Source organism: Salmo salar, chromosome 10 (genome assembly GCF_965601325.2).
Source record: "Salmo salar chromosome 10, fSalSal1, whole genome shotgun sequence".
Classification (NCBI taxonomy): domain Eukaryota; kingdom Metazoa; phylum Chordata; class Actinopteri; order Salmoniformes; family Salmonidae; genus Salmo; species Salmo salar.
The window spans coordinates 94,987,551-95,002,734 of NC_138300.1; the positions used below are offsets into that span (position 1 = coordinate 94,987,551).

The following is a 15,184-nucleotide window of genomic DNA, read 5'->3' on the forward strand; positions in this document are numbered from 1 at the left end:
TTATCCATATATGGTTGTTGTCATTATGTTCAGCATGTTAGACAGATGTAACAGGTTTATCAGGACAGACAGAGCAGCTTCAATCACTGCCTGAAGTAACTCCTGTTACTGGTAATAGAAAGCCCCTGGAAAAACACTGATCAGGACTCACAGAAACACACACACACACACACACACAGAGAGAGAGAGAGAAAACCTTTTGTGTGTTAAGAAGAGTAAAACATTGCCTTGACAGCAGGACGTGACCTTTCACCCCTAACCCTGCAGCGTGTGTGTGTGTTTATGTATGTGTTTTGTGTTGACAGGAGAGCCAGAAGACAAGACATCAAACATGGAGACCCATCCAGCCAATGTTGGGATACAGAGGACAGTAAGTAACACCACTGCTTCTCTGACTACCTCTATATGGTGTGTGTGACCGTGTGCACGTGTAAATGTGTTGCTTAGACAATCACAATATAACACGTTAACACTTTATGGATATATTTCTGTGTTCTCAGCTCTGCATGGAGGCAGGGTGGAGGAGAGGATAATGATTGGGGTGGAGAATAACTCAACCTTCCTAGAGTGTCTCCCCAAATCACAACAGACCACCACACGCTGGTTCATACACAGACCTGGAGCTGAACACAGAGAGGAGGTGAGACAGAACACACACGCCAATGCATGTATGCACACACACACACACACGCATGCACACACACACTCTCACACACACACACACACACACACACACACACACACACACACACACACACACACACACACACACACACACACACACACACACACACACTGTAGAGAGGGGTCAAAGAAGTAGTAAGTATTGTGTTATCAGAGGCTTACAGTGCTAGCATTACTAGAAAGGTTATAAGTCATCACATCCCATGTCTGATACACAGACACTTTACCTGCCTAAAACAGATGCTCTATTTCTGTTACATCATATACCCTTACATAACAGCATAACAACACACCCAAACAAAACAACCTGGAGGAGTGCTTAGATGTTCTAGATGGTTTATGTGCTCCTTTCTCTTGTGCTGTTTCACATTGCCCCCAAATACAAAGATAATATTCTGCTAATGGCTGGGGAAACAAAGGATTACGGAAAGAGAAAGTCTCTACTGTGAGGAAACATCAACCCTTGGGTGAAACGTCAGTCCAAAAGTGGGACGAACGGATATGCTGGCCATTTTGACTAGGATTTAGTTTTGTTTTCGTACGGTCACTATGTCTTGCACCTTCCCTCATTTCTTCCTTGGAGTGATCTTGATCTGTCACAACTGAATAGGTGAGCTGTTTCACTACAAAGCTTTCACCAATCCACTTCATATCAAATTATGTCTACACAGTGATATGTTGTTACAGTGTTCTAACAGAGTCTTAACGTTACCAGTCAGTCAGCCATTTTAAGGTTAAATATTTGAAGTGTTGTACCTGAGTGCACTATTGCCCTCTGACCGGAAGCTGAGCTAGTTTTTCACTCTAGTTTTTAGCAGAATGATCCATTTGACTTTGGAACTCCCGGGGTTACTGTAGAAAGAGGAAGAAGAGGAAGAGGAGAGGAGGGTGAGAGGAGGGGGAGAGGAGGAGGTCAAGAGAAGGGTAATATGTAACAGTAGATGCATCAGGTATTCTTTGATGTTTAATGAGTAACCTTGTCTGAGACCTACACAGTCAACTGTCAACTCTCACCTTTGTAGAACAAAGAGCTGATGACCAGCGGTCAATCACTAGTGGCTTCCAGATGGAGATCACTGATAGTGATTCACAAGCACAGTCCATCCATCACTCTCTTTCTCTTTTATTCTCTCCTTCTTCCTTACTCTACTCTCCTATTCCTCATCCTCCTCCTATCTCGTCCTCGCTCCCTGAACTCATACTGGTCGTTATGAATTAACCTTCTAAAACCTCTGGTCGAGGTGGTGACTGACTGAGACCAGACACGGGAAGAGAGAGAGGGAGAAGTTAGAGGGAAATGGAGAGGGACAGAGAGAGGGACAAAGAGAGGGAGACTGGGAGATAAATGTGTTTGTATTGGAGGAGTGAGACCAGTAGGTGAAGTGAGGAGAACGGAGGGGAGGGGACAGGGAGGGGAGGTTTTGGTGTTTTGGTAAGGGGAGGTGAGGAGAGAGAGAGGTTTTTTTGTGGGAAAGGGGAGGTGAGGAGAGAGAGAGGTTTTTGTGGGAAAGGGGAGGTGAGGAGAGGAGAGGGAGACAGGTTTTTTGTGGGAAAGGGGAGGTGAGGAGAGAGAGACAGGTTTATTGTGGGAAAGGAGAGGTGAGAAGAGAGAGACAGTCACGCCCTGACCTTAGAGAGCCTTTTTATTTCTCTATTTGGTTAGGTCAGGGTGTGATTTGGGTTGGCATTGTAGTTTTTCTATTTCTTTGTTTGCCAGGTATGGTTCCCAATCACAGGCAGCTGTCTATCGTTGTCTCTGATTGGGGATCATACTTAGGCAGCCTTTTTCCCACCTTAGTTTGTGTGATCTTGTTTTTGTATAGTTGCTGTGTAGCCTGCAGAACGTTTGTTTTGTATTTTGTTGTTTTGTCGGTGTTCATTTTAAATAAAAGTAAAATGTTCGCCTACCACGCTGCACCTTGGTCCAATCTTTACGACGAGCGTAACAGAGGCAGGTTTTTTGTGGGAAAGGGGAGGTGAGAAGAGAGAGGCAGGTTTTTTTGTGGGAAAGGGGAGGTGAGAAGAGAGAGGCAGGTTTTTTGTGGGAAAGGGGAGGTGAGAAGAGAGAGGCAGGTTTTTTTTGTGGGAAAGGGGAGGTGAGAAGAGAGAGGCAGGTTTTTTTGTGGGAAAGGGGAGGTGAGAAGAGAGAGGCAGATTTTTTGTGAGAAAAGGGAGGTGAGAAGAGAGAGGCAGGTTTTTTTTGTGGGAAAGGGGAGGTGAGAAGAGAGAGGCAGGTTTTTTGTGGGAAAGGGGAGGTGAGAAGAGAGAGGCAGGTTTTTTGTGGGAAAGGGGAGGTGAGAAGAGAGAGGCAGGTTTTTTTGTGGGAAAGGGGAGGTGAGAAGAGAGAGGCAGGTTTTTTTGTGGGAAAGGGGAGGTGAGAAGAGAGAGGCAGGTTTTTTGTGGGAAAGGGGAGGTGGGAAGAGAGAGGCAGGTTTTTTGTGGGAAAGGGGAGGTGAGAAGAGAGAGGCAGGTTTTTTTGTGGGAAAGGGGAGGTGAGAAGAGAGAGGCAGGTTTTTTGTGGGAAAGGGGAGGTGAGAAGAGAGAGGCAGGTTTTTTGTGGGAAAGGGGAGGTGAGGAAAGCAGCTCATTGAGGTTGACACTGATCTCCTGAACCAGACCATTGAGATTGGGTGTGTGTGTGTGTGTGTGTGTGTGTGTGTGTGTGTGTGTGTGTGTGTGTGTGTGTGTGTGTGTGTGTGTGTGTGTGTGTGTGTGTGTGTGTGTGTGTGTGTGTGTGTGTGTGTGTGTGTGTGTGTGTGTACTTGTTTTCCTACATTATCAGGACCCCAAAAGTCCTAACATATCCTGAAAAGGTAGGAAAACAATAACATTTTTGAAAAGTCAGGATTTTTTTCAGGTCCTGAATTAGTTCAAATTCTATTTTAAGTTTAAAGGTTTAGGGTTAGTGTTTTGGGGGTTAGAGTTAGGTTTAGGGTTATGGTTATTGGTTAATGAAAATAGGATTTTTAATGGTGAAAACATTTTACACTCCAAAAAGTCCTGAAATTTCACGAAAACAGGTGTGTGTGTGTGTGTGTGTGTGTTTTTGAGTGTGTGTGAGTGTATGAGTGCTTGCAACTGCTTTCCCCCACATGGGAAACCATAGCCCAGGCAAGGCCATGTGTTTATGAGTTAGAAACACAATGGGAAGGAGGTTTGAAGGATTGGATGCAGGAGTTCTCTCTCTGGAATAGTTTGACCCTGACTATGTTGAATGGTGTGGATACAGATGCTTACATTTTTTTTCTTAATTTTCAAACAAAGGAGAAGTCCCAGATACATACTACTGGTGGAATGACCTTTAGAGGAGCTTTCATTTATCAACCTTTATTATATAGTGTGTGTGGTCTTACAGCTGGACTTTAATATAGGAGCAGGTGATGTCTGTTTTATTTCACTTTCCGTCCTTTTTTTATTTAATCATTTCAGACTCCTCCCATCAGCCTTTTCCCTTCTTCCCTCTGTCCTCCGTCTCATTCCACCTGCTCCCGACCTCTCGTCAATCCCTTCCTCCCTTCCAACATCTTCACCCTATGTTTCATCTGTTTCTTTCTTCTCCCCCTTCTCCTCTCCCTCTCTCTCACCATAATCAAAATCATGTCAGAATTATGTGAAAAATACCTTCCACTCTACAAACTACATTCCGATTCCTCCTGAAACCTCCTGACACTTTTGTAGAAGATGTATGTGTAATAGCACTGTGGTAAATACTAGTGTAGAAAATCTTTATATGGGCTTACCATGTTTACTTCTGAATCCAGACTCATCATATCACAGCTGTAGTAGAGTTGTACACATCATCAATGTCAAGATGGAGAGATACTCTACTGACACACACACACTAGCTGGCCTTAATGCGTGGGACATGAATGATCTCTTCCACATCAAAGCACCCCAATCTATAGCTAGTGGACTCCTTATATCTCCAGGAGTGATACCAATATTTATTTCTGCTTTAAGTCTGTCTTCCCAGTAGCCTACTTGGTGTGTGAACTGCTAACTGCTCATAACTTGTTGTTGTTTTGGTAGTCAGGGGCTCTATAGGAGGGGGAGTGGTTTCACTGCTTTTCTGAGTATATAACCAGCTTCCCACGCGCCATCTCAGTGTGCTTCATTCTATAGCTAGAGGACTCCTGATATCTCCAGGAGTGATAAGTATAATTGATGTCTTCATCTGTTGTTGTCTAGGACTGCCTTCTTGCTAGCTAGTGTCATCTACTTTAAGTGCTGTCTGTCCTCCCAATAGCTACTTGGTGTGTGAATTGCTGACTGCTCATAACCTGCAGCTGATTGTTGACACCAATCAGGATTAAGGGGCAGGGCAATTTGTGACTGCTGTTGTTTTGATAATCAGTGGCTGTATTGGAGGGGGAGTGGTTTCTCCTCTCCTAGGCAGTCAGCATTTAGTACCGGGAACTGCGCACTTCACCTCCAGTAGGAAATGAGTGTTAGTACTTCAGTCTAATATAATAAACCATTTAGGAGAGGCGTTTATCCAAAGCAACTTACAGTCATGCATGCATACATTTTAAGTACAGATGGTCCTGGGAATCAAACCCACTATCCTGGCATTACAAGGCGCCATACTCTACCAATTGAGCTACAAAGGACCTCACTGGGCCAGTCTCCTCTGTAAGCGGTGGTTGTGTCAACGGTGGTCTCGTCGCCAAAACAAAGACAGTTCTGCGGAGTTGTTCGAGGGAGGAAAGAGAGGAAGGCTCCACACCACTCTCTCATTTGAGTATATTGCCTAGATATTTTCAGATCTCATAGAGTTCTTTTGTAGTTTAGCCAACTGTGTGTCTTTTCTATACCTGTTAGCTTTACAGATGCTCCCCACCCCTTGGCTGCTACCCTTCTAATTTATTGTACCCTGCGCGAACAACCCATGTGGAATTCCTGGTCCCCGGCAGGGGTTGGAACAGCCGATCTGCGGTCAAGAACGCCACGTCCGTCTTAGCCTATGCTGACTTTTTGGCCCTTACGTAAAGATGAATCACCCCAGAGATGCTCTCTTATAGTCCGAGAGCATCTGGTCACCGCGGTAGTGGCACAGGGCTACTTATTTCACCTAAATGCAGACATGGATTTTCTCTTTTGTCTCTCACTCACCTGTCCATCTCCTAATTTGAATTCCATGCTGTCACTGTCACATGTCCACTCAAGATTCACATTGTTGTCATCTATCACCCATCAGGTGCCTTTAGCTAGTTCCTCAATTGAGCTTGGCACCCTGATAAGCTAATTTCCTGATCGATGGCTCATCACTCTTCGTACTGGCCGACTTCAACCTCCCGATGTCTGCCTTCGATTAATTTCTTTCCAACTCTTTGATTCCCCTCCTTGCCTATTTTTACCTCACCCATTCCCAGTCCCCTCCCACTCACAAGGCAGGCAATATGCTTGACTTCATCTTTACTAGAGGCTGTTTGCCTACTGACCTCACTGAAACCCCCCTTCAAGTCTCGGATCACAATCTTTTTCCCCCCTCTCCTTAAATCCTAACCACTCAGCCCCTACCCAGATGGTCATGTGCCATCACAATCATCTCTCTCTCTCTTCCACTACTCTCTCTTCTTCTATCCTATCATCTCTCTCTTCTGCTAAATCCATCTACCTCCTATCTCCTGGTTCTGCCTCATCGACCCTGCTCTCCTTCCTTTCCGCATCCTGACTCGCACTGTCTCCTTTCCTCCTGGCCGGCTCAGCCCTTCCCTCCTGCTCTGTGGCTGAGTGAGTCATTGCGAGCTTAAAGAACAGGGCAGCTAAGTGAAAATGGAGGTAAACTAAACATCCGGAGTACCTATTGTATGTTCACTCCCTCCTCTCTACCTTCTCTTCCTCTGTATCCACTGCTAAAGCTACTTTGTACCACTCTACATTTCAAGCTTATTCCTCTAACCCTAGGAAACTCTTTTCCACCTTATCCTCCCTCCTTAATCCTCTGACAATCCCCATCCCTCCTCTCTCTGCGGACGACTTTGTCAACAACTTTGAAAAGAAGGTTAACGACATTCTCTCCTCATTCACTCAGCCTAATGAGTCCACTGGTCTCACTCACACAACTACCCTATGCCTTGATCTCTTTCTCCCCTCTCTCTCCAGATGAGAAACTAGTGAGGTCCGGCCGCACGACAACCTGTCCGCTCGACCCCATCTCTTCCTCCCTTCTCCAGACCATCTCTGGAGACCTTCTCCAATTCCTCACTTCCCTCATCAACTCATCCCTGACCACTGGCTGCGTCCCTTCTGACTTCAAAATGGCCAGTGTTGCTTCCCTCCTCAAGAAACCAACTCTATCTGACGTCAAAAACTACAGACGGTATCCCTTCTTTCTTTTATTTCCAAAACCGTTGAGCATGCTATCTTTGACCAACATGCTCGCTATCTCTCTCAGAACAATCTTCTTGATCCTAACCAGTCAGTCTTCAAGACGGGTCTCTCAACCGAGACTGCTCTTCTCTATGTCATGGAGGCTCTCCACACTGCCAAAGCTGACTCTCTCTTCTGTTCTCATCCTCCGAGATCAATCTGCTGCCTTTGACTCCATGAACCATCAGATCCTCCTCTCCACCCTCTCAGGGCTGGTCGTCTCAGTCTCTGCACACTCTTGGATTGCATCCTACCTGGCAGGATGGTCCTACTAGGAGACATGGAGAGGATCTGTGTCTGCACCACGTACTTTCACTACTGGTGTCCCCCAGGTTTCGGTTCTAGGCCCTCTCCTCTTCTCTCTATACACCAAGTCACTCGGCTCCGTCATATCCTCACATGGTCTCTCCTATCATAGCTATGCTGATGACACTCAACTACTTTTTTCCTTCCCTCCTTCTGACATCTAGGTGGCGACAGGCATCTATGTGTACCTGGCATATATCTCAGTTTGGATGTCGGCCCACCACCTGAAGCTCAACATCGACAAATGGAGCGGCTCTTCCTACCAGGGAAGGCCTGCCCACTTAAGACCTCTCCATCACAGTTTACGTCTCCACGGTGTCCCTTTCCCAGAGTGCAAATAACCTTGGCCTTACCCTGGACAACACCCTGTCGTTCTCTGCAAACATCAAAGCAGTGACTCGCTCCTGCAGGTTCATGCTCTTCAACATCCACACAGGAAGTGGCGCAGGTCCTAATCCAGAAACTTGTCAAACCCCATCTAGACTACTGCAACTCGCTGTTGGCTGGGCTCCCAACTTATCCAGATCTCTGCAGCCCGCCTGGTGTTCCACCTTCCCAAGTTCTCCCGTGTCACCTCGCTCATCCGCACACTCCACTGGCTTCCAGACAAAGCTCGCATCCACTACAAGACCATGGTGTTTGCCTACAGAGGAGCAAGAGGAACTGCCTCTCCCTACCTTCAAGCTATACTCAAACCCTACACCCCAACCTGAGTACTCCGTTCTGCCACCTCTGGTCTCTTGGCTCTCCCACCCCTACAGGAGGGCAGCTTCATCTCAGCTCAGCTCAGTCAAAGCTTTTCTCTGTCTTGGCACCACAATGATGGAACCAGCTTTAACCTGAAGCTAAGACAGCAGAGTCTCTTCCCATCTTCCAAAAGCATCTGTAACCCTACCTCTTCAAATAATATCTTAAATAATCTCACAGCACCCTCCGTCACACCCCCTCATCAGCCCCCCCCCCCCCCCGCCCCCGAAAAGCCTTTCGTGAACTAACACTCACACTTGACTTTTTTTCCCTCTTACTAGCACTGACTCTGCTTATAGCTACTTTATTGATAAAAAATGTACTTACTCTGACTGAGATATGTGGTTGTCCCACCTACAATTTTTTAAATGAAATGTAAGTCACTCTGGATAAGAGTGTCTGCTAAATGACTAAAATGTAAAACTGTCCTTTTTTCAGTTTATTAACCTCTGGCAGGTGGTAAGACAGCAGACTGAGGGGGGAAGCACTCCCGCTTGCTTCCTCTTTATCTCAGTCACACACACACACAGCCCAGCTGTTGGGCTGTTGTTTTAGGCCATGCCACCTGATGATTCATGGTGGATGTTAGTGAGCATGAAGAAAGGATCGTTATCACTCTGATATGCTAGCACCACTGACCCTGACACTGACACACACACTCCTCTGACCCCATCAGTCAACACACACTGCATCCAAACCCTTAATGTGCATCCTGTTCCAAGGGTCATTACCGTGCTTAAAACACCTTGGGTACAAATTAGCCGTGTGTTTGTGAGCACTGTGGGAGGTATTGGCGTGTGTGATGTGTTGTTGAAGGACTACAATCTGGTGTTGATAGGTCTGGTATCCCTGTTAGGCCAGAGATCATACATTCCATATGTTTCATACCTATCATATAGGTTTGTTAATGTTGTCTTGCTTATCGCCCTGCTTATTTTTTCCTGGGTGAGTTAGGCTTAAAGTCTGTCCAATGTTTAATTCCTATTCTAGATGGTTCCCAGAAAACCAAAATTGGTTCTGTGAAAGTTCCCAGAACATTCGTTAGGTCGCAGCAAATGCTCTCAAAACACAAAAACTGTCCAGTCATTTTTATTTTACCTTTATTTAACTCGGCAAGTCAGTTAAGAACAAATTCTTATTTACAATGACGCCCTACACCGGCCAAACCCAGACGACACTGGGCCAATTATGCGGCACCCTATGGGTCTCCCAATCACGTCCGGTTGTGATACAGCCTCAGTTCGAACCAGGGTCTGTAGTGACGCCTATGAGATGCAGTGTCTTAGACTGCTGTGCCACTCGGAAGCCCACTAGTCATGCTGATGATTATAGAATGTTTGTATAAAACATTTGCCTGATGTTGCAAGAACATTCCTAGAACACATTCAATCTATTCTTTAAATGTTCCGAGAACGTTTCATTAGGTTGTGGAACCGTCTGGTGGGAACATTGTGGGGACATCACAAAAGATGTTTCCAAAACAAAAAAACGGTGAAATTATGCAGATGATTCCACAATGTTTCTTTTAGGGTGTTAAAAACCATTCACCTGATGTTGCAAGAATGTTCTTAGAACACATTTAATCTGTTTTTTAAAGGTTCCCAGAATGTTTCTTTAGGTTGTGGGAACATTGTGTGGCTATGACAAAAGATAGTTTCCCAAAACACAAAAACTGTCCAGTTGTGCTGACATTCCGATAATGTTTGTATTGGGGTGCACTAAACATTCCTTTGATGTTGTAAGAATGTTGACAGAACAGACTTTCTGAGTTCTTTAAAGGTTCCCAGAACATTTAATTATGTTGTGGTAACAGTGTGGGTACAAGAGATAGATTCCCAAAGCACAAAATATGCTCAGTTGGGATGACATTCGTACAATGTTTAAGTTAGGTTGAACAGGACATTCCTATAATGTTGTAAGAATGTTGCCAGAACACCTGGTCTAAGTTCTTTAAAGGTTTCCAGAACATTTAATTAAATTATGGGCGCTGTCTGGGATGTTGCAAGAATATGCACAGAACATTCCCACAATGTTGTACAATGTTCCACATTTTCCAAATAAGTCAGTTATGAAATTCATAGCAAATTCATTCATACACTGTGTTATTATACCTGGAAACCTAATGGGAACTTTTGGGGAATGTTCTGTGGTGGTTGTTTTATACAGCGTTCTTTGAATGTTTTTGCGATGTTATCATACTAATGTTAGATAAAACCCTAACTACAACTGGGAATTTTAGCTAATGTTTTGGAAATGTTCCCGGTTTGCTGCGTTGTCTCTGTAGAGTACTATATGAATGTTTATAGCTAATATTCTGTCATCTCACCCCCTCTCCCAGGTGAGGCCAGATGATAGAGTGGTCCATACAGACCAAGGTCTCCTTATTCGATCTCTTCATCCTGCCGATGCCGGCATGTACGTGTGTATGGCACAGGAGCACACACACTTCACACACACTCTGCTCCGCCTCAAGCTGCGCCTCATTTCCTACGGGCATCTTGACAGGCGGCCAAAGCCCAGCAAGGACCCCAGTGTTGAGCTTCGCCCCGGGGTAGAGTCTCGTCAGCGCTATAAGGACTACCTGCGTGTGATGAGTTCTCCCATTGGCTCGCTGGAGGAGTACTGTGATTCGCTGTGGCTGGAGAAGAGGCCGGTCAATAGGAGAGGTGGAAGAGGGCAAGGGGTGGGGAAATGGAAACATATCCAGGAGCTGAAGAAAAGCAGGAACAGACGACACCACGGAGAGAGGGATGGAGAGAGGTATAAAGAGATGGATGGAGAGAGGGTAGTGTGGCGGACGAGAGGAGGAGCTGGTGAGGATACCAAAGAGGAGGAGTGAGAACAGCAGTCAAAAAGTGTCATTAGGGGAAACCATCAATGTTTATAGCGGTAAATGGGGGCCATGGGTAAGATGATCAAATAAGTAGTTAGACTTGAGGGAAAGTTATAATGTCATTGGAACAGGGACCACAATACAATCTTAGAAAAAAAGGGTTCCAATGGGGTTCTTTGGCTGTCCCCATTGGAGAGCCCTTTCTGGTTCCAGCTAGAACCTTTTTGGGTTCCATGTAGGACCCTCTGTAGAAAGAGTTGTACCTTGAACCAAAATGGTTCTACCTGCAACCAAAAAGGGTTCATTGAGGGTGTAGACTGCTAAGAGCAGACTGCTGTCACAGGTATGATCTTATTTTATACCAGTCAAACACTCATAGGACTTACATAGGTCTGGCTTTTCAAACTACACTACCCATGATCCCTCTGGCTGTGCCTCAGTCCAGGGTTGTGTCTCAATATTGTATCAGTGCTTTTACTGTTTTATGGTTGTGGCTAGAAGGGATGCAGCTAATGTAAAAAGTGATTTCAAACTCCCGTGAGAGTTTGGAATTTGTCTGCCAAAGTTGGGACTTTGGAGAGTGTTCAGAATCAGTCTGTTTAGATCTGAGAAAATCACTGCAATTACTGTGCCTTAGCTGTCGCACTGATATTGGCTACGCTAGCTAGCTAATGTACAGTACCAGTCAAAAGTTTGGATACACCTAATCATTCAAGGGTTTTTCGCCATTTTTACTATTTTCTATATTTTAGAATAATAGTGAAGACATCAAAACTATGAAATAACACATATGGAATCATGTAGTAATCAAGAAAGTGTGAACTGGATCGGTATCCCGTCCACGGGACGGTTGAGCTAACATAGGCTAATGCAATTAGCATGAGGTTGTAAATAATAATAATATTTCCGAGGACATAGACATATCTGATATTGGCAGAAAGCTTAAATTCTTGTTAAACCTCTTAAGGATCCACACCTTTTAAAAAATTTTGCCCGAAAAATGACATACCCAAATCTAACTGCATGTAACTTAGGCCCTGAAGCAAGGATATGCATATTCTTGGTACCATTTGAGGAAACACTTTGAAGTTTGTGGAAATGTGAAAGGAATGTAGGAGAATATAACACAATAGATCTGGTAAAAGATAATACAAAGAAAAAAACTGCCGTTCTTTTGTATTTTTTTGTACAATCATCTTTGAAATGCAAGAGAAAGGTCATAATGTATTATTCCAGCCCAGTTGCAATTTAGATTTTGGCCAATAGATCGCAGCAGTGTATGTGCAAAGTTTTAGACTGATCCAATGAACCATTGCATTTCTGTTCAAAATGTTGTATCAAGACTGCCTAAATGTGCCTAATTTGTTTATTAATAACTTTCATGTTCAAAACTGTGCACTCGCCTCAAACAATAGCATGGTATTAATTCACTGTAATAGCTATTGTAAATTGGACAGTGCAGTTAGATTAAACAAATCAAAATATATTTTATATTAAAGGTTCTTCAAAGTAGGCACCCTTTGCCTTGATGACAGCTTTGCACACTCTTAGCATTCTCTCAACCAGCTTCATGAGGTAGTCACCTGGAATGCATTTCAATTAACAGTTAAAAGTTAATTTGTGGAATTTCTTTCCTTCTTAATGCGTTTGAGTCAATCAGTTGTGTTGTGACAAGGAAGTGTTGGTTTACAGAAGATAGCCCTATTTGGTAAAATACCAAGTCCGTATTATGGCAAGAACAGCTCAAACAAGCAAAGAGAAATGACAGTCCATCATTACTTTAAGAAATTAATGTCAGTCAATCTGGAACATTTCAAGAACTTTCTTCAAGTGCTGTCGCAAAAACCATCAAGCGCTATGATGAAACTGGCTCTCATGAGGACCACCACAGGAAAGGAAGACCCAGAGTTACCTCTTCTGCAGAGGATAAGTTCATTAGAGTTACCAGCCTCAGAAATCGGCAATTAACTGCACTTCAGATTGCACCTCACAGAGTTCAAGTAACAGACACATCTCAACATCAACTGTTCAGAGGAGACTGCATGAATCAGGCCTTCATGGTTGAATTTCTGCAAGGAAACCACTACTAAAGGACACCAATAAGAAGAAGATACTTGCTTGGGCCAAGGAACACGAGCAATGGACATTAGACCGATGGAAATCTGTCCTTTGGTCTGATGAGTCCAAATTTGAGTTTTTTGTTCCAACCGCCGTGTCTTTGTGAGATGCAGAGTAGGTGAACGGATGATCTCCGCATGTGTGGTTCCCACCATGAAGCATGGAGGAGGAGGTGTGACGGTATGGGGGTGCTTTGCTGGTGACACTGTCAGTGATTTATTTAGAATTCAAGGCACACTTAACCAGCATGGCTACCACAGCATTCTGCAGCGGTACGCCATCCCATCTGGTTTGTGTTTAGTGGGACTATAATTTGTTTTTCAACAGCACAATGACCCAAAACACACCTTCAGGCTGTGTAAAAGCTATTTGACCAAGAAGGAGAGTGATGGAGTGCTGCATCAGATGACCTGTCGGGTGATTGTGGAGACACAATCACCCGACCTCAAACCAGTTGAGATGGTTTGGGATGAGTTGGACAGCAGAGTGAAGGAAAAGCAGCCAAAAAGTGCTCAGCATATGTGGGAACTTCTTCAAGACTGTAGGAAAAGCATTCCAGGTGACTACCTCTTGAAGCTGGTTGAGAGAATGCAAAGTGGTCATCAAGACAAAGGGTGGCTACTTTGAAGAATCTAAAATCTAAATTATATTTTGATTTGTTTAGCACTTTTTTGGTTACTACATGATTCCATATGTATTATTTCATAGTTTTGATGTCTTCACTATTATTCTGCCCTGTAGAAAATAGTAAAAATAGCAAAAACCCTTGAATGAATAGGTGTGTCCAAACTTTTGATTGGTACTGTACTTTCCTCGCCATTCTGCGGGACAGCAGTGCTTGGCAAACAGGAGCGAAGAGCACCATGTTCCATCCCCGTTCATTAAACTGTATCACTGTGACATCCAGAGGGTGACCAATACTACAAGTTATTCCTCCTTCGCCCATCAACATAAACATCATTTTCTTTGACAATTTAACCAGCGCCCTGCTGATGTTGCTAGCCCACCAGCTCTCACGGGCTCATGTCAGAATTAAATGTTCATCCATTTTTCACAAACATAACATTTTTTAATTGTTAATTGTTCCAAACATCAGATTTCTAAGTGTTTAAGGTTAAGTTTAGGTATTAACTCCGATAATACCGATAAATGTTTAAGTTCCGGCATTAACTCCAAATTCTTAAGGCTAGTCATTAACTCTGAATGGTTAAGGTAAGGTTTAAGGTTTTTGGATAGGCTTAAAACAAAAATTACTTTCTATTGCTAGATTTGAACTTTCACTCTGAGGCAGATGCTTATCCACCATTCCCGTCCACAACACCCTAGCAAAACCAGTGTTCACTGTTGTCCCTAGTGGCCGGTTTCCACATCATCTCCCGTCGTCCTCAGACATGGATGGACGTTGAATACTGACTTGTATCACGGATGACATGGCTAAGCCAGTATGGTCTGAGTTCACAACAAGAGTGTGATGTCACTGAATTTAGCTGCATCCCTTCTAGCCCTGACCCTATTTGATCCTATTGAGACCTGGCCCATAGGTCAGTAGTGTGTGTGTTAATCAGATGCATTCATGTTGAGTGACTGTAAATACTTCTATAACATGTACAGGAGAAACTGCATGCTCTAGATAAGCTTAGCTACGACCTATTCTACTGCTACTATAATAATCATGTATTATGTGTGGAATGAACAAAGAATCATATTTTTGTACAAAGTGAATGTTTCTGTTTTTGTAGGTATATTTTGGTATTGTCTAAAAGTTATTTAAATAAACTCTTGCCTTATAATCCTGAATGAGTATGGAGAGGGAGAGAGAATGAGACAGAGAAATAAAAAGTGCGTCATAAGTGTATTTTTGTACCGCAGTGAACTTTTTCAGCTCAGCTGGTCCAGTCCTGATATAACAGCAGCCTTGCACACACACACACACACACACACACACACACACACACACAATCACACATGCATGCACGCACACACAGACACACACACACTGCATGGAGATGTCAGGATGATTCAGTTCCAGCTGGCCGTAGATGCTGTAGGGCAGAACTGTGTGTGTCTGGGAGATACAGCTGATGTGCAGGATATATTGGTTTGTCAGTATTGGGCTGATAGGAC

At 44.0% G+C, this 15,184-nt stretch overlaps 1 protein-coding gene across 2 annotated transcripts in view; it reads left to right on the top strand.

Annotated features, from left to right (window-relative positions):
- LOC106561202 (semaphorin-3D) overlaps positions 1 to 14,915 on the top strand; it is a 61,202-nt gene extending 46,287 nt beyond the window's left edge. For both annotated transcript variants that reach the window (XM_014124899.3, XM_014124900.3), the window contains exons 16-18: positions 306 to 370; positions 501 to 640; positions 10,448 to 14,915. In XM_014124899.3, the coding sequence (XP_013980374.1) occupies positions 306 to 370; positions 501 to 640; positions 10,448 to 10,948 (706 nt within the window). In that variant the 3' untranslated portion in view covers positions 10,949 to 14,915. The remainder of the gene's footprint in view (positions 1 to 305; positions 371 to 500; positions 641 to 10,447) is intronic.
- The last annotated feature ends 269 nt before the right edge of the window (positions 14,916 to 15,184 follow it).